The following is a 24,267-nucleotide window of genomic DNA, read 5'->3' as shown; positions in this document are numbered from 1 at the left end:
TATCTAGTCAAGAGATAGTCCTTGATGAAGCTTTGTCCAACTGCTAGGTTGAAATTGGATTGTGTTTTATTGGATATTTCATTATTATGTAGAGGGAAAGAATTATTTTTTTTTAATAAAAAAACAAACAAAATGTAAAAGAACAATAAATAAATAAACAAACTGCGTACATGTATTTCAACAGAGGTGAGAAAACAACCGCTGTGTCATCGTCTAATTCTAATTTATTCGAGGCTTTAGGCACCAGCCTCAATGAATTAAAAAAAAGTCTTGGCCGATTTTTGTTTATTATAGTAAATGATTCATCGCGTTAATAGAAGCCACAAAGTGTATTCATTTACTATGAAGATGAAGTTCTTTCCATCCATAATTACCCCCTCCCCTCCCCCCCCCCCCCCCCTCAGAAAGGTTGGTTTGTTATTTTTGAGAAAGTTATCTTAATTATGTTCAGTATATTTGTTTGTTGCCCACAGCTTCAGGCAGAGTTGATTTGATTTAGTGTGTAAAAGAAGTCTACTGTTCTACACCATTCATTGTTTATCCTATTTTACAGAATCTGGTCATAAGAAGAAACACAAAAAGAAAAAAAAGAAAGGCAGCGGGGATTCGGATCCGGTAAGCTTCACCTATAGATAGTATGCAGATGACGTCACTCAGGCCTTTGTTATGGTTTTTGCCATCCGCGTTTGTGGGTTGTTCTCACTAAACTGTATTAACCAGACTATAAAAGTTCATGGTTACACAGAGTTTGTGTGTTGGTCCGTTATACTCCCGGATGGCAATGTTGTGAACTCCTGGACCAAGCGCATTCTATCTATAGATAGTATGCGATTGGCTAAGAAGCTCATAATATTGCCATCCGGAAGTATAACGGACAAACACACAAAACTGTGTGTAACCTTGAATGTTTATAGTCTAGTTCATACAGTTTAGTGAGAACTACTCATAAACGTGGATGGCAAAAAGTAATAACAAAGACCTGAGTGACGTCAACTGCATACTATCTATAGATAGTATGAAGATGACGTCACTCGGGTCTTTGTTATTGTCTTTTGCCATCCACGTTTATGAGTAATACTCACTAAACCGTACGGTAGTATCCAGACTGTAAAAGTTCATGATTACACAGTTTTGTGTGTTGGTCCGTTCTACTTCCCGATGGCAATGTTATGAACTTCTTAGCCAAGCGCATACTATCTATAACAAGGTCCATAAATTAACCTAGAAATAACCTATGAGACAAAATAAACTTGAGCTTTTATATTAGCGCAATATCCACTAAACGTGCTCAAAGCGCTTTACAAAGGGTCCCTGACCAACAACAACCCGTAATATGTGGAACGAGACATGCCGGCTGCTAGGCGATATAACTATTTTTTTTCCGACAGAGACAACGCAGTTAGACGGCCATGTCTTCATTTTACACCTGAGTACGGTGAGAGAATGTGAGTAAAGAGCTCAAACCCAATAAGTTCCGATCCAAAAGCCACAAAAGAAAGATTCAGACAGTCCGGACACTCATTAATTATTCAATAAATAATGGCAATGGTTGCTAAAGTAAGCGAACTACAGTGGTTGCTAAACTAAGCTAACTACGAAGATATTAATATTTAATGTAATGTAATGTAATAATCTATATAATTTATTATTTATATATAGCGTGCAGAACTCACAAAGTGTTCGAATGTACTTCACATACAAAGACAATAGGGAACACAAAACGCAAATACTATCATTCATTGTCCGTTCCACAATCCGTGCGCACGCGTTGACGTGTAATCTTTACAATCTTCTGATGGATTTTATTGAAAATTGGCTCGAACACACGAATTAACCGGCAGATAACCACGCCTCTATGACAATCGTCATCATGTAAACAATGGCAGTGATTGGTAGACACAGCAAACTACACAGGTTTTACTATCGATGGTATGTGTTAAGTAAAATACCCACTGTTCTACCGCTTGATCAGTAGAATCAACCACAGAAAACTATGTATAAACTTAAACGTTTTTAATATGATCGAGAAAACCATGGGATAACTAGTCACCCATTTGTCAATATAAAAACAATAACAACGATTTGATGGAGGTCGAATTCGTTCACGTCATTGTTTATAAACAACCATCTATGTTTGTCCGAGCACATGTGAAGGTGTGTCACAAATTCCATGTTTTGATTGGTGAAAAATCTACTGGTTAATTGTTTGTGACCTTAAGCCGGGGTTTATGGTCATCGGCTACAGTACTATATATTTGGGATTTTCCTTATTTGCGTTATAAAAAACGAAGGGTCTGGGATTAGTGAGCAAATGGAAGGTTTACAATAACAGTATTATACACAGTGAATTATGTTGTGATTACGATCACTGAACTCCCCACAGGCTTGACCAGGGGTTTACTTTTCACGAGATTCATGTGCATTACTCACTAAAATTGCCACCCTGAGTTCAAAATGACACAGCAAATTGCACATTTTGTACACACTTGACATAAACAATGGGAGCGATCTATATTCATGTTTTCGTCCAACCAAGTCATCAATCACATGATTTGTTGTTGTCCAACTATTGGATATTTCCTCAGAAATATAAACACGCTGCTTTGTTTATGAAAGTTGTAAACATACACATGTGTCAAGCTGAATAAAATGACCAATCGTGATGTTTGATATTTCAAAAACTGTGAGCAATTTTCACTTTGTGGGTCACTTTGAGCACATATTCCAATGTGATCAATGACCTCGAGCACATAGAATGATAATATAGATAGAATGCGCTTGGCCAAGGAGTTCACAACATTGCCATCCGGAAGTATAACGGACCAACACATAAACTCTGTGTAACCATGAACTTTTATAGTCTGGTTAATATAGTTTAGTGAGAACAACTCACAAACGCGGATGGCAAAAACAATAACAAAGGCCTGAGTGACGTCATCTTCGAAATATCTATAGATAATGCCCATTGTTACATTTTAATAGTTGAAAGTCAGAGGCTTAGCTGCCTGGTAGGATTTCTACATTCAAGGAAAAACTGATAACAATATGGATTAAACGTGGAAATTTGTCACAATGAGGAAAATTTACAAATATTTATCCAGTGAGGAGAAGCGCGGAATTCTTTTCCATGGCATGCGGCGAATAGCAATATTATAAGATTGCCCACTAACCAGGAACTCAGAATGGAGAGGACTAATTAATAATTATGTCATTTTGATTAAGCTCCTCTTGTATTTCAAACCTGCGATTGGCTAAGATGCTCAAAACATTGGCGTCCGGAAGTATAACGAACCAACACACGAAAATGTGTAAACTTAATCGTTCATAGTCTGGTTAATACAGTTGAGTGAGAATTACTCTTAAACGCGGATAGCAAATCCCTAAATCATTGATTGTCTCTAATATGCTGCTCTTTCAAAAACCGGAAGTTCTGGGAAAAGCGTTATATTCATGCGATCATTTATGTATTTAATTGCTTATATATTTTTTTTCTTTTTACTCTACATTATTTTTCCAAAACTGCAGGAGTCCAAAGAAGAGTCGAGTAGTAAGTATTATCATTATCTTTTACCCTTTCTCTCACTCTTCTATCTTGTTTCATTCTCTATTTTTCTTCCATCTCCCTTTCTTCTCTATTCATCTCTGTTCTATTCCTACTATCTCTCTCATATCTCCTCCCTCCCTCCCCCCCCCCTACCATCTCTCTCTCTCTCTCTCTCTCTCTCTCTCTCTCTCTCTCTTTCTCTCTCTCTACCTATCATTTATCCATCTATCCATCAAGCTATCTATCTATCTATCTATCTATCTATCTATCTATCTATCTATCTATCTATCTATCTATCTATCTATCTATCTATCTATCCATCCATCTATCTATCTATCCATCTATCTTTCTATCTATCTATATATCTATCTATCTATCTATCTATCTATCTATCTATCTATCTATCTATCTATCTATCTATCTATCTACCTATCTATCTATCTATCTATCCATCTAACTATACATCAGTTTGTCTCTCTCCCAACCCCCTCTCTTTCTCGCTTTATTGTTATATCTCCTCCCACCCCCCCCCCCCCCCCCCCGCCCCCCACCCCTTTTTTTTTCATTTCCTACCATACATGCGATCGATGATTTGGTGCACAAACGAATAATTCATGGTGATATAATATACTCCATATGCTTTTACCATTCTGTATACATTATGTTCTTTTTCGAATTAGAATATGACGTTATAACACTATGTTTTTGACCAATATCGATTACTTATTGGCATCGATGAAAGTACATGCGGTGTCTTCTCTCCCCCCATACCTTTTTCCAATTGTATCCTGTCATTGTCTTGGAATGAGATTACTTAGTTTTGTCCCGATCCTTGCCGGAGTTCCTTGACTGGGAGGGAAACAGTCGAATGTATAGTTATAGTTTTGGGAGATGATATGTTTTTCCTTATAAATCATCTCTCTGTTATGCATTGTATTATGTTTAGTTTACATATTATATTATATGATTGGTAAACATTTGAGTGTACTCCTCTTAGTTGGGACCTGTGCTTGTGTCTGGATGAGACTTTTAGGTGATCTCAAACTAAGTACTTTGACGGTGTGCTCTTGGAATCTACATCTGTTCCCTATTTGAACCAATTCCACTTTGTCTTACCCTTTCTTTTGTGCTTTAATTGTAATTCTAGAACTTTTTACTATCCCATTTCCTTCTTTTTACTGGCGCTGATATGACCTTAATGTGTTGCAAGCGCCGTAAAACCCTTAAAAACAAACAAACAACAGCATATAACGAAAGACAAGTCAGTCTCTGTTCTCGGTCCACTGCAATTCCCGATGTCTGTCAAAAATCGTATAATGAAAAATTATAATGTAAGTGTTGCTGCTCGAAGCTCAAAGAAATAAATAAATAAATAACAATGTGAAATTGAATGTAAGCTTCAATTTAATAAACAAAAACACATAATGTGGACTTTCGGGTTTCCCCTTTATCAGCAAAACAAGATGGATGAAACAGTATTATTGACGAATGAGATAATTTGAGATAATGGCGTTGTTATTATCTCATTCGTCTGTAGAGTGTTTCATTCATCCTGTTTTGTTGATAGAGAGGAAACCATAAACGTCCACATTATCCGGTTTCGTTTTTTAAATTGAAGCTTACATTCAATTTCACATTGTTATTTATTTATTTGAGCCTCGAGCAGCAATATTTACATTATAATATTATATTATACGATTATTGACCGACTTCGGGAATGACAGTGAACCGACAACAGAGACTGACATTTGTTATCTGTGATATATTATAGTGCAGTGGGCGAATCAAATATTCTATTTCTACTTTTTTGAGGCTTCAGGCACCATCCTGGAAGAACTCATTGTGATCAAATCCAGGTTGCATTCTCTAAATCCTGATTAGGTTGTTGGCCGAAGAAGGGTTTTTCAGCAGAAACTGTGCGGCTATGTGGTCTTGTGGTATGACACTCGCTTCGGATCGGAAGGTCCAGGGTACGAGCCTCGCGCTCGGTGCATAGTTGAGTCCTTGGAGAAGGCTCTTTACTCACATTCTCTCACCGTAATCAGGTGTAAAATGAGTACCTGGCCGTTAACAGCGTTGTCTGTGTCCGAAAAATTGTAATATCGCCTAACAGGCGTCATGTCCCGTCCTACATGTTAAATGTTGTTGTTGACCAGAGAGAGACCCCTTGTAAAGCGCTTTGAGCACATTTAGTGGATATTGCGCTATATATAGCTCAATTTAAAAAAAAAAACGTTTCTTATTACGTGCCTACAGCTTCAGACTGATCAGATGGCGTGTCAAAACATGATTTCCTTCAACAGGATTGTTTCTCGTATTTTACAGAAACAAAAGAAAAGGAGAAAGACGAATCAGATGTTGAAGACATAGAAAGCGATAAAGAAAAGGAAGTCAACGAGGTTGTGGTAAGACTTGTAATTTGGTGAGCAAAACAAAATCAAGTGAAACGACATTTAGCGTGGTCTTTGACTATTGCTAATAAAACTGTATCCTTGGCTTTGTGTCTTTTGAGTAAAGCACTCTAAATACATTACCAACTCGACTTATTTGGGATTGAGTTTCTGGCTATATATATATATATATATATATATATATATATATATATATATATATATATATATATATATATATTATAAGTCAAAAATACTCTCATTATTCTGCTGGTTAAAAACATGAAAGATTCCTTATCGCATACTTTTATATCACACATTGCCATCAATATGCTGCCTTCTTCATAACCTAAAATATACTTTTTAAAATTATTTTTATAAAGCTCAGTAAATCCAAATTTTTATTTATTTTTTTCCTACTCTAGTCATTGTACATTTAAATTTGATATTGCAGGAACCTGACCCAGGAGGAGACAATCAAAAAGAAGCAGGAGGAGAAGAACAAGAATCGAGTATAACTATTCTCTGTTTCCTTCCTCTTTCCCACTCTAATATCCTAGTATCTCTAATCGTTCTCTTCTATCTCCTCCCCTCCCCCCCTCTGTCTCTATCTATCTATCTATCTATCTATCTCTCTCTCTCTCTCTCTCTCTCTCTCTCTCTCTCTTATATATATATATATATATATATATATATATATATATATATATATATATTACATGAGTTTGGTTTGTTGTCTGTTGTTCAACAAACAATAAACCAAACTCATGTAACACACAGTCCTGACGATGGCTGAAAGGGCCTGAAACATTGATGTAGACTGACTCCAACATTGTGGTAAATATTAAAATGATAATTCGCTCCATTGCTACATGTCGAGCACTATCCGTATTTATTTATATATATATAAATATATATATATATATATATATATATATATATATATATATATATATACATTTGTCCGTATATATATCCATCTAACGATCATAATATTGTCTATCTCTCTTAATATACCTATTGACCTCTCTCCTTCCCTATTTCTATCAATTACCCTCTTTATCATCCCCCTCATTCTTCCACTCTCTCTCTCTCTCTCTCTCTCTCTCTCTCTCCTCTCTCTCTCTCTTTCTCTCTCTCTCTCTTTCTCTCTCTCTCTCTCTCTCTCTCTCTCTCTCTCTCTTTTTTCTTTCTTTTTTTCTTGTTTTTCTCATTGCGTTCAATAATGTGTTTGCGCAGTTTTATGTGTAAGTCGTCAACATTTCCCCCTCCCCCAGATCGAACGGCTCATTTTCAGTCAATATCAGCTTTTTTCAAAATATTTTTTCCCTGAAATATGACAAAGCAAATGAATCGATATGAAAACTATAAACAAAATTTATTATTTCGTGATGTTAAATTTGAACAATGATTACGTTACCATCTCTTACGAAATACCTTTTTGATATTTTTGTGTAGTTTCTCTCTCTCTCATTCTTACGCACATATCAATTATTTATAGTTTTTTGTGTTTTGATTAAGACCCAGTTAAACATTTCCATGTTTTCCATGAAAATGAAGATACTTGGGAAGGAAATCTCACATAAAATTGACATCAATTTTTCTCCTGCCGATATATTGGATCGAAATTTTGTACTCTTTTGCTTTCAATATTGCCGACTTTACGTCTTGTATTACCATCTATGCGGCTGCTTTTTGTTATTCGTTGAGGAAAAGTCTAATCGGAAACGTTGCTCATTATAAACAATCATATCAATTAACTTTTGTTCAGTAGTGTATTGCACACAGTCTCAGGTGTGTCGTTGAAATCTTCCGTTCAAAATTTATTTCCGTTGTCATATTTAGCAGAACCTCAAGATAAGGAAATTGACAAAAAGGATGCTAAAGAAAAGAAAAACGATAATGGGAAGGAAGTCAACGAAGATTCGGTAAGTCTTATATCAATTCTAAAATGAAACTAACAAAGTGCGAAAATTGACTTGATAATAACTGCTAGGCTTATTGTGCAGTTATATTGTAGGAAAAAGCTGATTTGAGATAAATCACAATTTTAGTCACTTTGTATATACGTTAGGAGTGGTGATGATGATGATGATGATGATGATGATGATGATGATGATGATGATGATGATGATGATGATGATGATGGACCATTTTTGTTCAATCAAAGCACGGTGTCTGTGGCACACTCTATAGTCCCTGTGACAAACGTTGCTAGTCTATTCGAGTAGTTGTTGTTGGCATTCATCTGTCTCGGGAGACAGTCATTGGCCTGGTAAAGTCAGTCTGCGGTTGAATTAGACTTGATGTGGATGAACATGTCAATTTGGGAGCGGTAGATCCTGCACAATTGCAGAAGGTGAATACTTACTAATTCAGCCTCTCTCGGCATTGCCACTGATGCTGTCCTCTGTCGTTTGTGGTCTTTTCACCTCCGAATGCTCCTCTCTTCTACTATCGCATAACTGTATACTAGTCATCAGTGTGAACCTCGATGCTTCTCGATCAGCAGCTATGGATTCAAGGTCGACCGTGTGGATATTGCCGGGTTTTTTGTCTCTTTTGCAGACATCTTTGAACCTGAGAAACGGTCTGCCAACTGTTCTGGTGCCAGTAGCGAGCTGGCCATGCAGAATGTCTAATGGGATTCGACAATCCTGCATGCGTACAACAAACCGAGCCATCCTAGTCATCAATGGGAAAGGAAGGCATACATGCTTGAGACTTTTGCTCTGATAAGTAAATCTTTGTTTGGGACATGGTCCTGGCAGGTTTATGCATGTCAAAATCTCCTGAAACTGAGCAAGAGGAAGGCATTGAGTTTGTGCTCTGGGTGCGTGTACAGGGTCATAACTCATTGCTGTAGAGAAGCGTGCTGAGAATACATGCCTGGTACATTTTCTTCTTGGTGTTTGTGGTCCGCATGGTGTTGCTGCATAGACATTTTGTAAGGAGAGGCATTGCTATTGCTGCTTTCCCGATACGAGTGTTCAACTTAGTGTCCAGTGAGACGTTACTGGATATGGTGGAGCTCAGGAGGATGAATTCCTCCACGCTCTCTAGGGTGTGATCGTCAACCGATAGGCAGGGGATGCGGGTGACATCTTGACCCATAATTTTGGTTATCCTCAGGCTTAATGTCAGTCCAAACTCATCGCATGCATGAACGATGTGATTGATGAGTCCCTCAAGGGCAGTATCGTCTGCAGGAATATCTATCTGAGGAAGATAATGCGGATTTTGGTCTTGGCATGCAGTTGGGTCGGATTAAAGAGTCACTCTTGTCACTCTTGAGTGTGAACGTAATTGCCGTTTTCAACCTCCTCAAAGGCGTACCGCAGCAAGAGGGAGAAGAAGGCGCCAGAGAGTGTCGAAACTAGGACACAATCTTGTGCAATTTGAAATCCCCATTCGATCGATAGAATAAATACAACAGCGTAGACCCAAGAAAGAGCGATCAAGGGGATTACAAATCCAAATCAGAACGCCTCATGTTCTACTTAGATAAAATTGATATATCGTCAAAGATAAAGGTAGAATTTTGACTTTGCAGAAGTACCATCGCGGAAAGCTTTAAATATCAAGTCGCTCTAAACGACAACCACCAAAATTCAGGCATAGCAATCACAAGAGTCATTCTCACTAGATTCTGTGACATAAAATGCACAACACAAAAACGTCTCTTTCCAAACAAAAAAAATACAGGGGACTGGACGCTTTGACAGAAGAAATAGTATCGGCCCCAAAATAGAACAATTAAAAACTGGCGAGAGCATCCAACAAATAGTTACCGACACGGCCGATGTGGCTGAGAAAGAGCCGAGCAACAGCATCTAGTTTGGTTTTTTTAAATATCGATCTATATCACTCCACTTTTATTTTTTACATTTTATTGTTCAGGATGATGAAGAAGACAATCAGAAAGAACCAGTAAAAGAAGAAAAAAAGGAGAGTTAGTATAACCATTTTCTTTTTCCTCTTTTTTCATAATTCTAATATCATTACACTGTCACGTCTTTCTCTTCCATCTGTCTTTCTTCTGCCCCCCCCCCCTCTTTCAATCAATCTATCTGTCTATCTATCTATCTATCTATCTATCTATCTATCTATCTATCTATCTATCTATCTATCTATCTATCTATTTCTCATAAACCTCTTCGACCTGTCTCTTTTTTTTTACTTCATTGCATCAAATAAGCAACCCATGTATCTATTTGTATCTATCAATCGACGCATTTATCTGTTTATCTATTTATTTGTCTCAATTCTTGTACCTAGCTATCCCTCTCTCTTCCTTTTCCCACCTCTCCCTTTCTCTCTCTCTCTCTCACTTTGTCCCTCTCTCTCTCTCTCTCTCTCTCTCTCTCTCTCTCTCTCTCTTTCTCTCTCTCTCTCTCACTTTGTCTCTCACACTTTCCTTAAACATGTAAAAGTAAATACATACACAGAGTTTAAACAAATGTCACTCATTGTGATGTTAAATTTGAACCATGATGAAATTCCCATCTCTTGAAGACACCGATAAACCATTTTGATTTTATGCTCTTCTCTGTTAACTATTGATATTTGATAACCTTGATATTTTTGTTGTTGTTCTGTTTCTTTCATTTTCAATTTCATTTTTCTTTCGCACGCACATTTGGACTGTTTAGAGGTTTTCCGCTTTGATGAAGATTCAGTCACAAAAAGAACCTTTTTTACATAAAAACGAGGACCATTGGGAAGAAAATCACATATACAATAGACATCAACATGCCGTTAAGAGAGGGTTTTTTTTTTCTCTCATATCGACATATTATTGCAATGAAGCTTTGCACGCTTTTTATTTTAATACTACAGACGTGTCGTATAGAATTACCATCTATATTAATTTTGTTGTTGGCTGAATAAAGTCTGATCGGAAACGTTGGTCATTCTTGGATTTGAAATATTTATTTATTATTTCCAAAATTATGTTTTGCTAAGAGCTTCATCGAATTAGATTTAAGTTCGCGTGTAAAAACAATCCTTTCACCTCAATGAAGTTTATCATATTTTGCAGAATCTAAGAAGAAGAAAGACAAAAAAGATGCTAAAGCAAAGAAACGCGATAAAAGAAAGAAAGTCGACGAGGATTTGGTGAGCCTAAATGTTATTGTTGTTGTTGTAATCCCTCCGGAACTACCCTTCTTTTGTTGATACAGATCGTATCAGATTATGCACCTATGGCCCGGAAGTTTGAATTAAACTACGTAGTGTGGGTGTTATTGTGAGTACGGCACGAATCTTGTTTTCTCCGTAAATTTATAAGCAAAGTTGGATTCCCGTAGCCTACGGGAGTGACTTTATTATTGTATGGCTTGATTGATGTCTCGTAATTATGGTGTTGATGGGACAGCGTGGCTCAGCAGTACGGTTTCCGCTTCGTACCCAAAAGGTACCGAGTTCGATCACCCGCCGCGCTGTGTGGCCTCGAGCAAGTCACCTCGCGCTAGCTCACTTTGCGGCGCTGCTCTGCGGCTAACGCCTGGGTGATTCCAGTCTTCCCTCGGAATAGACCCTAAAGACAAATTTCCCCATGAGGATAAATAAAGGGAATTTTTTAAAAATTTATTGACGAAATTATTTATCCTTGATATGAGGATATCCGGTATCAGGATGGGTTGTTGTTGTCTATGATTGTGGAATCTGGGTTTTTTTTAAATATTGAATTTGAGTTGTTTACGGATATGACTTGTTTTCTTGATTTTTGCCTATAAATGCCAGAGTTTTGAGCAGTTTCTTCAGACCACTCAGCGGAGTCCTTTAGGCTCATAGTCTCAAAGAGACCACTCAGCGGAGTCTTTTAGGTTCATAGTCTCAAAGAGATCACTCAGCGGAGTCTTTTAGGCTCATTGTCTCAAAGAGACCACTCAGCGGAGTCTTTTAGGCTCATTGTCTCAAAGAGACAACTCAGCGGAGTCTTTTAGACTCATTGTCTCAAAGAGAGCAGACAGCGGAGTCTTTTAGGCTCATAGTCTCTAAGCGATACCCACAGCGGAGTCTTTTAGGCTCATTTGTTTTGACTCTTGTGTAGAGTGTGATTAGAGTCTTGTGTAGACTTTGTAGTGCTCAAAGTTTGAGCTGAAATACGTTTTGTGTTAACTCTTGTGTAGAGTTTGATTGAAGTCGTGTATTGATTTGTGATTTCTATAATCTGTTTGGCTCTGTGAATGAGCCGTTGGAGGCTGAGCTTTTACAAGCCAACTTTAGGATATGCTCTCATAGCTCGACACTTTTAAAAACTGAACTACAAATTACCTGTGAAGAGTCATTTGCTTATTATATTATCAGAACATTGAGAAAACATTTGATTTGTTTGTGAATATTGTGAAATCAGAACAATTTTAAGAAGAGACAAACTAACAATATATCCAACAACTTTACAGTTTTGTTGAATCTCAAGAACACTATTTTGGCTTTCTTCCACACGTCTGGATTGTGATTAGTTAGTTAGTTAATTATTAGTTGCCTGTATGACTGTGATGGTTGCAACCTATCTATGAGATTGTCTGATGTGGTAGCGGTTTGGTAAAGAATTGATAATTAATTGATTTAATTATATATTTTCACATCGCTTTCATATCATATTCATCATCACGCCATCTCTATCCATCTATTTGATTTCATACTTATTACATCAATCATTTCATCTTCATACCTCATAATATCTTTGTTATAATGTAATAAAATATATCGTCATTTAGCTTCAAAACCTTTATCAACGTACTGTGTTTGGTTATTGATCGGTGTCGTAGCTTGAATATAGCACACAAAAACAAGGTTGCAAACTGCGCTACATAAGCATACGGTTTACGTGCTCGCTATGTGACACCGTCCCACTCATATCTACATCAATAGGATTCAATAATCTGATGTCACGTCCGCCTAGCAACGAGCAGCTTGGTTCTAAACAAATAAAATCGGTACTTTTTATTCTTTATGCTGGCTAGAACCTTTTCACATGTCATGTGATCAGAATGTATAAAAGGCAATACATGATCAGATTTATAACGTTTTTCTTCTCTGGATATACTTTTATGCTCGTCGGAGAAGTATTTCGTCAGGGCGTCCGCCATTTTCCCGATAGTTTAGAACCAGTTGCTAAGTTACTATGCGTCATAACGAGGGAAGTGACGTCACGACTGTTGAAGGCTATTGCTGTGTTTAATATTATGTCTTCTCAATAAACTGAGCTATGCTGGGAAAGAGCGTTGAATCCAGACATGTATTCATGAATTTCATTGATTATAAGTTTTAAATTGATTCCAATCAATATTGATTCAATTTCGGTTCTAAAGTTAGATGCAACATTTGTGTGGAATATGATGGTGTTATGTTATGGCTCTTTATCAGGGTTCTGACGATGAAGACGATGAAGAAGAAACAGAACAAAAAGAAAAAGGGCCAGGGAGTAAGTACACCGGTTCTCTTTTTCCTTCTCTTTCTCTATAATTTGTCTTCACTTTCTCTCCATCCCCTTGCTTTTCTATCTATCACCTTCTCTCTCTCTCTCTCTCTCTCTCTCTCTCTCTCTCTCTATCTATCTATCTATCTCTCTATCTATCTATCTCTATCTATCTATCTATCTATCTCTCTCTCCCTCTCTCTTTGTCTCTGTCTCTCTCTCCCATCCTTCTCCCATCCCTCTCCCTGTCTCCCTGTCTCTTCTCTCTCATTAACTAATAATCTGTGTATTTCTAGTTTCTAATAATTATATCATACGCTCCAATGATATAGCTATCAATTTGACGTCCATCAATATGTCAATTCAACCATCTCATTCTCTCTCAAATCGTTTATTTATCGATATCTAATCTATCTCTCTTTCTCTCTCTCTCTCTCTCTCTCTCTCTCTCTCTCTCTCTTTATATATATATATATATATATATATATATATATATATATATATATATATTATATATATATAACACATACATATATATATATATTTATTATTCTCACCTCATTTTTTTCCTCCTACATCGCCGTTTCATCCGTCGGCGGGTATATAGATGGATTCTTCAGGGAGGTATGCTGTTAACGTGTCAGGGAGGAAACCTCCCTATAGAACCCATCTAAATACCAGCGGATGGAGGAAACAGCGTTGTAGGAGGACAATACCAAACGAGGTAAAGATAATAGATAATTCCCGCTCCAAAGAAATTGTCGAGCACTCTACGTGATTCAAGCCAATTCCCCTCAAGCAACTATATACATAATGTATATATATTATATATACATATGTATATATATATATATATATATATATATATATATATATATATATGTGTGTGTGTGTGTGTGTGTGTATGACTTACTTACTGACTTAAGGCCTTTCGCTTCCTAATCATCCGATCGAGACGCCTCGGCTTCCTCTCTAATGATCTGTGTCATTTCCTTCCACAGTTCCCGTTTTTTTCTGTGGATGCTAATTTCAGAAGGTCTTCCTTTGATTTTAATTATTTCTTATTTTGAAGGCATTTAGGTCTCTAATGAATTGACGTGGGTGGTCTACCTTGATATTTATTGTGTCCAGATGGGGTGAAAAAAAGAATTCATGGCTTTATTAGCTGGTATATTTTCATCTCTTCTAAGTATATGCCCAAAATGCCGCCATCTTGCCCCCAGGATTTAAGTGGATAAGGGTCTTTCATTGCATTTTTCGTACAGTGTTTTGTTGTTTATTTTTGTGGGGTATCGTATATTCAGGACTCTTTTCAGTTGTTTTCTTGGAATTTGTCTAATCTTTGCTCTTCGGTTCCAGTCAGTGCACATGTTCCACAGTTGTTTAGTGCAGCCGTCGATAAACTTTTACTTCTCTCTACGTCTTCCTTGTTTCCTATTAATGATCCTACTTTTTACGCGGCTTTCCATATATATTCAAATTTGAGTACAGAAAAATAAAACATTAGATTTTGAAATAAAATTTAAAAAGACATTGATGAAGGGTTGTTGAACATGTCAAATAATGAACTTTGGTGCTTGAGGATGTCGTTGGACAATGTTACGATGAAAAAGGATGTGGGCTTACTTAGATTGTCTGGATTACAATTGTTTGTAGGTGTAGGGATCTCTAGCCGTAAACAATCGTACGGCTACAGTGACCAGAGCAATGGTCATTCCTACTTCTGCTCTGCCTCGTCCCGGGCTGACCCGGCTCATATAAAAGCCTAGGAGACCTCTCGGCTCACTCCCATTCTCTCATTATTCAATCTACCACTACCGCCTAAACCACGTCCTCCACAAACAACTACCAAGGTCACGGTCAATTGGATTCAGTAGTCTGACGTCACGCCGCCCGGCAACGGCGGCCATCTTGGTTTTAAACAATCATTACTTTTTATTCTTCAAGCTGGCTAGAACTTTTCATATTATGTCTTGTGATCAGAATGTGTAAAAGTCAAAACATGATCAAATTTATGGGTTTTTTCCACTCTGGATACGCTTTTATGCTCGCCGGAGACATATTTCATAGGGCGTCCGCCATTGTTCCGATAGTTTAGAGCCAGTATTACTAAGTTACCATGTGTCATTAGGAAGGAAGTGACGTTACGACTGTTGAAGAGTATTGATAGCTATAAAATCATCCTTGGTTGTTTGTGGATCACTCGTATGATTTTAATCAAAATAAACCAGCAACGGAAATATGGAAAAGGAAAGTTGTTTTAACGGAGGACCGATTTTCGTCGAGAGTGACCGATAAGTAGTTTGGCCGATAAGAGGACAATTACTGGGTTCCTAGTCATGTGGGTATCCAGGGGAACGAAGAAGCGGATCGACTGGCAAAAGAGGCAGTGAGCCAAGAATTACAAGAGGGCAGTAAAATCCCACACGCGGATTTAAAGATCAATATTAAAAAACATGTCCGAAAGGAATGGGAACGATCCTGGAGTCGAGATGTACATAACAAATTAAAACAAATTAAAAGTGACCTCGGCCCCAGACCCAACTCGGGCTAAAAAGAAGAGACGAGGTAAAAATAACTCGACTCCGGATCGGACATACTGCCCTCACTCATCGTTTCCTTCTGGAGAGGGATGAAAAACCCCTCTGCAGAAGATGTAACTGTGACCTGACAGTTCAACACATTTTAATTGAATGTACAGAATTAGAACAGATAAGGTCACAACATTATGATAACAGAGACTTGAAGTCTCTGTTCCAGTCGGTCGATCCGCTTACAATTTTAAAGTATCTGCAGGAATGTGAACTCCTGCAGAAATTGTAAATAGATATTTTTACTTAACAAACATGTACCATCAGGTAAAAATTAAAGATTCCACACAGTGAATAAATGGAAACATAAGACTATCCACTGAGCCGAAGCTCAATGTCAACAGGTGTCAGCCAACCAAAAGGAAAACGTAACGATAACGGAGAAAAATTAGTCCAGTTCTGTGAACAGAGAAAACTTTTCATAACAAACAGTGCTTTCAACCACCCATCAAGACACCAGACAAAATGGGTAGGACAAAGGAAAGACCAAACCCAAGACAAAATGATAACAATACACAACCAAATAGACTATATCATATGTCGACACCGCCATAAACACTACTCAACCAACTCGCGATCATACGGTGGTACACTGCTAACATCTGATCACAAACTTGTAAAAACGAATTTCAACATAAATGTGTACAGACAACGAAGACAGAAAGGTAAAACGGCAGTCAAAATAAACACGGCAAAAATAGTAAATGAGCGAGAATGTCGCATTCATTACCAATATGAACTTAACTCAAGTCTATGGAAAATAAAGCAAAACAGCAATCCAAACAATGAATGGAAAGAGACGCAAGCGGCAATGAAATATGCGGGGGAAGAAAGTGCAGGCTCTATTAATACAACTAAGAACAAACCAAATCGAACGCCTAACATCGCTATTAACGATCTATCGCGGCAACAAAAAGAACTTAGGATCAGGATACAAAACACGAAAGACTCGGAAGAAATAATAAACCTGAAAACGGAACGAAACAAAATACTGCATTCAATTCGATCACTTACAATAAAACACAGAAACGAGGAATTAGACAAAAAAGTGGAAGACATAGAAAAGTCCAAAAATAACGCATCGTCTATGTTCAAAGCGACGAAATCTCTGAACCGAAAACCATTCGAGAACCCAAAACTACAGGATAAATTTGACAAACAGACAACAAATCCCAACGATATCCTTGACATTGTAACTGACCACTTCCAGCAGAAATTTCACAAACAAGTCTCACAAATATCGCCCTTCTCAGGAAACCCTAGAGACCTAAACAACCGCATCACAACAACTGAAGTTAGAAATAGCATAAAGTGCCTAAACAATAACAGATCCCCAGGCGAAGATGAAATTCCCGCTGAATTGCTGAAATACGGTACCCTCTCCCTGGATCTGAGCATTGCAAACATAATGAACAAAACATTCTCAACACACAAAGACTGGGACATAAACAGCGGTGTCCTAATTACAATACAAAAACCAGGAAAAACGAAAGGACCCGTAAACAACCTGCGCCCAATAACATTACTGAATACCATAAGAAAAACACTGTCAACTATTGTCCTCAACAGAATTAGACCGAAAATAGAAAAATATCTATCACATAGCCAAAGCGGGTTTCGCCAAGACCGAAGCACATCGGACGTTGTATGGACACATAAATGGTTGGCAGCAAAGGCACTCAAAGAAAACATATCCATAACAATAACCGGAATCGATATGTCCGCAGCCTTTGATACGATGACAGAGGAAAACTTTTGGAGATATTAACAGAAATAGTAGACGAAGACGAGCTCCGAATAATCCGATTTCTCCTCAGCAACACAAAGATACAACCAAGGATATACCGGGCCACAAAACAGACGCAGTTCGAAAGTAACATCGGGACCCCCCAAATAGATAGTCTGAGCCCGATTCTGTTCACAATATACTTAGAACACGCTCTGAAAGAAGTTCGAAAAGTCATTCCAAAACCAACGACTCATATTGAGAATGCAATCCCTAGAGAAATCGCCTATGCAGATGATGTCGATTTTATTGGATCAACACCAGCAAATATAGACATCATACAAAATACCCTCATGAAATATAACCTCCAAGTCAATGCCAATAAAACCGAATTTACAACAATATCGAGGAACAAAGAGGAATGGAAAAGAACAAAGAAAGTCGGCTCACTAATTGGAGACACCGAGGATGTACAAAGAAGAAAACAGCTATCAAACGCCGCACTCAGTAAACTCACCAATGTATGGATTAGAGGTGACAAAATAAAGAGAAAAACCAAACTGAAACTGTACCGTGCTCTTGTAAAACCGGTACTTCTGTAAAACTGCGGCACTTGGGCGTTGACAAAATCCGAAGAAGAACATCTGGATGCCTTCCATCGCACACAGCTAAGAAGGGTACTGGACATCAAATACCCCAAAAAGATCTCAAATGAATCACTCTATAAGATCACAAAAGAAAGACCAATCTCCCTTGACATTTTACAACAACGATGGCAACTTTTCGGTCACATACTACGCAGGGACAAAAACATACCAGCAAACCAAGCCATGTCGGGATACTTCCAAAAACACGGGAACCTTTTCAGAGGAAGACCGATCACAACACTCCCTGTGACCCTAAACAAAAACCTCACAACACTTGGACAAAGCATTAGTCTCATAACGGCAGGGGACCTTGAAAATCTGAGAACCCTAGCAGAGGACCGGCAATATTGGAGACACCTCACACAGGAAATACTGGAAACAGCCAAGGCGACCCGATCTTTCGGTCGAGACGCGAAAGGCATCTAAGTCAAGTAAGTCAAGTCACATGTAACTATTATGATTTTATAAAGATTTTATTACAACAGTACACGTTTTGATCAGCTATGGCCCCTCAGGGCCGATAAAAGATTGATAAAAGACAGAAACGGGCGCTTAAATGACCTAAATAGTGTCGAAAGCGCCTTAAACACCTAAAAACAAACAAAACAGAGGACAATTACTCTATTGCTTTTGTTGGTGGCTGAACAAGTGTCTGAGCAAAGCCATGTTTCATACGCATTGATTAGTCTTAAGACATTATTAATTAATGGGCATGATCTATATTGTCTTTCCATGTGCTCGAGGTCATTGGTCACATTGCAAAATGTGTTCAAAATGACACACATAGTGAAAAGTGTTCACAGCTTTTTAAATATTAAATATTTAACACCACGATTGGTCATTTTATTCAGCTTGACACATGAGTATGTTTTTCACCTTTGTAAACAAAGCATCGTGTTTACATTTATTAAGAAATTGGACGGCAACAAATCATGTGATTGATGACCTGGTTGAACGTAAACATGAATATAGATCGCTCCCATTGTTCAATTGATTGTGTACCCACGGTTTAATGTAGATTAGATTTAATAAGTATCGTTGAGAGCATTTGTTCAGCACGTGTTTTTTTTTAATATTTTGCAGAATCTAAAGATAAGAAAGAAGACAAAAAAGATCGTAAAGGCAAGAAAAGCCCTAAAGGAAAAGCAATCACAGAGGATTCGGTAAGACTTAAATGGTGACAATAACAAGAACCGATACTTTACTTGCTAATATCGGCTATGTCTTTTTGTGCGATTCGATAGTAAAAAAATCTGATTAGAGACAAAACGCTATTTTGGTAACTCTACAGAAAAAGTTGCAAACGATTTTGTCAAAATATACTATTACATAATATGTCTTATATTTCCATACAATTTATTGCCTTCTCAATATGAAAAGTGAGTCAAATCCAGACAATTATCTATGAAGTTAAGTGTTTTTCTATTTACTTATTAGTCTAGTTATTTAACATTCATTACAGGGGCCTGGCACAGAAGACGACAATGACGAGGAACCAGGTAAAGTAGAAAACCGGTCGGGTAGTAAGTAAAATGTATTTCTTTTTCCTCCTCTTTTTCATTCTTCGATCTTCCTCTCTCCTATCTTTCCATCCATCCACTCCCCTTTTATCTAGCTATTCCATATAGATAAAAACATAACTCGTTTACATGTCTTGAAAATTGAATTAATATTGAGGGATACGTAATTGAAGAAATCAAAACAATTTTTTGTTTGTTGTTGACAAATGCTGAATTCAAAATGTGAATGTAATGTAACATTTGGTGGTTTAAATGCTAAGACACTAATCAAGAGCAAAGCACCGATTATAATTCCAGCCATACAATAACTTTGGGATAGACCAGATTAGGTAAGAGGGAAATATGATGATGACGATGATGATAATAATAATAATAATAATAATAATAATAATAATAATAATAATAATAATAATAATAATAATAATAATAATAATAATGCTGAAAACTTATATAGCGTTATAACTCCGAGACACCAGACTCTCTCTCTCTCTCTCTCTCTCTCTCTCTCTCTCTCTCTCTCTCTCTTTCTCTCCCTCTCTTTCTTTCTTTCTTTCTCTCTCACTCTCTCTCTCTCTCTCTCTCTCTCTCTCTCTCTCTCTCCAGTTTCATATGCGCTAGTTATTTCTAGTCATTTTATCAAATACAGACAAAATATTGAACAAAATATATATTTTACATATCATTAAAGTGACCAAATGTCCCTTACAATGATACGTGAGATCAACAAAGATATTGATAAATGATGACAAAAAGAGGGTTTAATCAATCTCTGCCAAAATACAACTTTTAGATATAGTGGATTGGGACGCGGAATAGATTTTCAATTAATGTTGGTCTTTTGAATTCAAGAAATTATCTATAAATTTAGCCATTGGGACCCTTAAGAATTTAAGCATAAACTAATTTGATTATACGTTTATGCGACTTTTCAAACAGCAGTATTATATTAATTATTGTGTTACAGAACCTCAAGAAGAGAAAAAAGATTACCGTAGACAAAGCATTGAAATGGGCAAAGAATTGGTAAGATATAAGCTGATCAATAAGTAATTTATGTTCGTTATCGATCTATCTATATATCCTCATATTTATCTTCAAACATATTAATTGATCCATCTATCTATCTATATATCTTTCTATCTATCTATCTATCAATCAATCCATCCATCCATCCATCCATCTATCTATCTATCCACCTATCTATCTATCTATACATCCATCCATCCATCTATCTATCTATCTATCTATCGGTCTTTCTTTCTATCTATTTATCTATCTATCTATCTATCTATCTATCTATCTATCTATCTATCTATCTATCTATCTATCTATCTATACATCCATCCATCCATCCATCTATCTATCTATCTATCTATCTATCTATCTATCTATCGATCTTTCTATCTATCTATCTATCAATCTCATCCATCTATCTATCTATCTATCTATCTATCTATCTATCTATCTATCTATCTATCTATCTATCTATCTATCCATCTATCAATCTATCTACCTTTTGATTCATCTACCGAACGTTCTATTGCTCTATCTTACTATTTTACTAATATATAATTTATATTGCATAAGGACATGTTTTTTTCTGTATCCTAATCATGGGTCTGGATGTCTCGCTTATATTTTGCTACAGCGGCTACAGTCCTATAGCTTAGAATAAGGCATTTTCCCCGGGATAATAAATGGAGCATTTTGAAACTCATTGATATTGGTGAATCCATGGGAATGTGCTATATAAAGACCAACTATCTCATTTGTAACAGAGCTCCACGTTTTCACAAAACTAATGATGAGAGGCGTTTAAATATGTGTCTGTGCATGACATAATCAGTGACAAGGTGAAATGTTGGATTTGCATTTCTTTTTCATTTTCTGAAAGAATATGCTCCCCGGAGCATTTTAATATTTATTTGAAGTAAATCGGGTGATTTGTCATGAAGTTATGGTCAGATTTATGGGAAAGGTTTCCAGCAACTTTTCTCAAATTTCATACTTTTTTTCAACTTGACCTGCTATAACAAATATTTAGAAGTGAAATTAAATTAAGCTTCGATATTTCCCGAAGATGTACAAAAAGAGTTGATTTAATCTTTTATGACAAGAACTCATTTTGGATAAAAATTGACCTTCTATCTAAACTTGGCAATATCTCAGTTCAAACCTTTTCACCATCCGACTGATTAGGTCATTCACTGTAACATATAATGCTTTTTGATATTGCAGAATGAAGACGAAGCAGTTGATGAGTTACCTGATGGTATGTCCTCGGATTTTCTGCCGCCCTCTGTCTCCTACCTCCCCTTCATCTCTCTATTTAAATCCCCGTCTACCCATCCAAATATCTATCTCTATCTGTATATGTATATATATATATATATATATATATATATATATATATATATATATATGTGTGTGTGTGTGTGTGTGTGTGTATATATATATATATATGTGTGTGTGTGCGTGTGTAACCTTGAACGTTTATAGTATGATGAATACAGACCTGAGTGACGTCAACTTCGTTCTATCTATATATTAGGGGAAGTGTTTGTCAATGAGTGTGCTTCTTTGTTGTGTCCAACACAATGAACACTATAAATAAGAAGAGGACAACTCCCATGAAGACGACATGTCAATGGACTTTTAAGGATTTACACAATCCAAACTGTAAACAATAAGCCACAAAATATAGAAAGAACGAAGTTGACATCACTCAGGTCTTTGTTATTGCTCTTTGCCAAGTTTATAATACTCACTAAACTGTATTAACCAGACTAAAAACGTTTAACATTACACATAGTTTTGTGTGTTGGTCCGTTATATTTCCAGATGGCGATGTTGTGAGTTTCTTAATTAAGCGCACAGCATCTGTCTGGACCAGTCCTATTAGGGAAATGCGCTTGTCACCGATCACGTCAAAAAAGAAGACGATGATCACCAAAATGAAAGTAAAAAAGCGAGTTGTTAGAAGTCCTCGAGGAAACAAATGATTCGATTGGTTGATTTACTGATTACAAATCACAATTAGTAAACAGGCAAGACGTGTCATTGTGTGCTCTGGTGTATTTTAATTGTTTTGTGATTTCTACATATTGATACCTGGACATTTTTACTTCGTTGTACTCGTTAAAACATACCGTTTCTTATTGTATAGTTTTTATCAATTCTTCAGAAAAGACTACAGTATAATTCTGTATTTTATCATGGAAACTGTAAGTTTTAAAAGATTTTTACACAGTCACTTGATGGCCGCCGCACTCTTACGAACATTGTTCACCTTATTTTTAGCCGTGATTTACCACCATCATTATTTTAATAATTGTGAACACTTTTATTCAACATATGATTTTTACAACAGGCCTCGAGGCGGTAAACGGAAACAACGTCACATTCCAGCTGTGATTTTTAACTCAAGTGATCCGATTTTTTACAATAATATTAATAAGAACAGGCCTCGGGGAGGCAAACGGAAACAACATAACATCTCAATGGTAACAACTCGTCGTCCACCCCGCCCCACACAAACCCCCGTCCACCACCAACACTTGTAACTGTACCGACCACAAACAGTTTCACAAACGACAACAATAACATTGTTATTGGTCTTCTGAATGCACAGTCCTGCCGTAACAAAACCGAAGAATTAAACGATTTATTAACGGAGAAGAACTTCGATATACTATTTATAGTAGAGACATGGCTCTCACAGTCTGGAGACGACCCAGTTGAAAAAGCTATGACACCCCCTGGGTACCAATTTAGATCGTATCCAAGGAAAGATCAGCGAGCGGGTGGCATTGGCGTATTTTATAAAACAAAATTATGTAAACATGTGGAAATCATCGAAATGCGCTGCAAAACAATGGAGGCCATTGATCTTAGATTATCCCTCCAGAATACAAGATACAACTTCAACTGCATCTACCGACGCCAGCAAACAAGAAAAACAAAAATAAATTACCTGATGTTAGGAAGGAAATCAACGAGATGCTAACTTTGCAACACACGCGTCCTGGCCATTCAAATATACCGGCGACTTTAATTTTCACTTCGACAACGTCACAGACACCGCCAAATTGCACGAGTCATTATCGGAGAACAACATGTGCCAGATCGTAACAACGCCAACCCACTCTGCTGGTCATATTTTAGATTGGGTAATTGTAGAAAATTCAGAGTTCCAAAAAACCAACGCCACCGTCGATTATCTCCCCTTTTCGGACCACTCCCTCATTTCTTTCAATCTTGACGTTTCAAAACCATGCCAAGAAACCACCACCACATCAACCAGAAACATTAAAGGCATTAATTTCGACAATTTCAGAGGCGATTTAGAAACAAAACTTACTAAAAATTCAATGATTTCTCCAGACCAGTGGAATAATTGTCTCATCGAAACGCTTGACAAACA

The 24,267-nt window shown here is 37.0% G+C and overlaps 1 protein-coding gene across 4 annotated transcripts in view; it reads left to right on the top strand.

The window, feature by feature from the left end:
* LOC144966412 (uncharacterized) overlaps positions 1-24,267 on the top strand; it is a 57,362-nt gene that overhangs the window by 3,637 nt on the left and 29,458 nt on the right. The window contains exons 4-15 of one of the 4 annotated variants that reach the window (XM_078902831.1): positions 554-615; positions 3,526-3,547; positions 5,870-5,949; positions 6,389-6,446; positions 7,783-7,862; positions 9,835-9,886; positions 10,976-11,052; positions 13,309-13,366; positions 19,408-19,487; positions 19,787-19,823; positions 20,809-20,867; positions 22,083-22,116. In XM_078902831.1, the coding sequence (XP_078758957.1) occupies positions 554-615; positions 3,526-3,547; positions 5,870-5,949; positions 6,389-6,446; positions 7,783-7,862; positions 9,835-9,886; positions 10,976-11,052; positions 13,309-13,366; positions 19,408-19,487; positions 19,787-19,823; positions 20,809-20,867; positions 22,083-22,116 (699 nt within the window). Of the gene's footprint in view, positions 1-553; positions 616-3,525; positions 3,548-5,869; positions 5,950-6,388; positions 6,447-7,779; positions 7,863-9,834; positions 9,887-10,975; positions 11,053-13,308; positions 13,367-19,407; positions 19,488-19,786; positions 19,824-20,808; positions 20,868-22,082; positions 22,117-24,267 lie in introns of all 4 variants that reach the window. The other 3 variants (XM_078902830.1, XM_078902834.1, XM_078902832.1) reach the window with 3 other exon arrangements.

This window comes from Berghia stephanieae, chromosome 2 (assembly GCF_034508935.2).
Source record: "Berghia stephanieae isolate SIO BIC M18660-M18661 chromosome 2, UCSD_Bste_1.3, whole genome shotgun sequence".
NCBI classification, from domain to species: domain Eukaryota; kingdom Metazoa; phylum Mollusca; class Gastropoda; order Nudibranchia; family Aeolidiidae; genus Berghia; species Berghia stephanieae.
The sequence above is the reverse complement of the archived record's forward strand: the minus strand, read 5'-3'. Positions and strand labels throughout refer to the sequence as shown.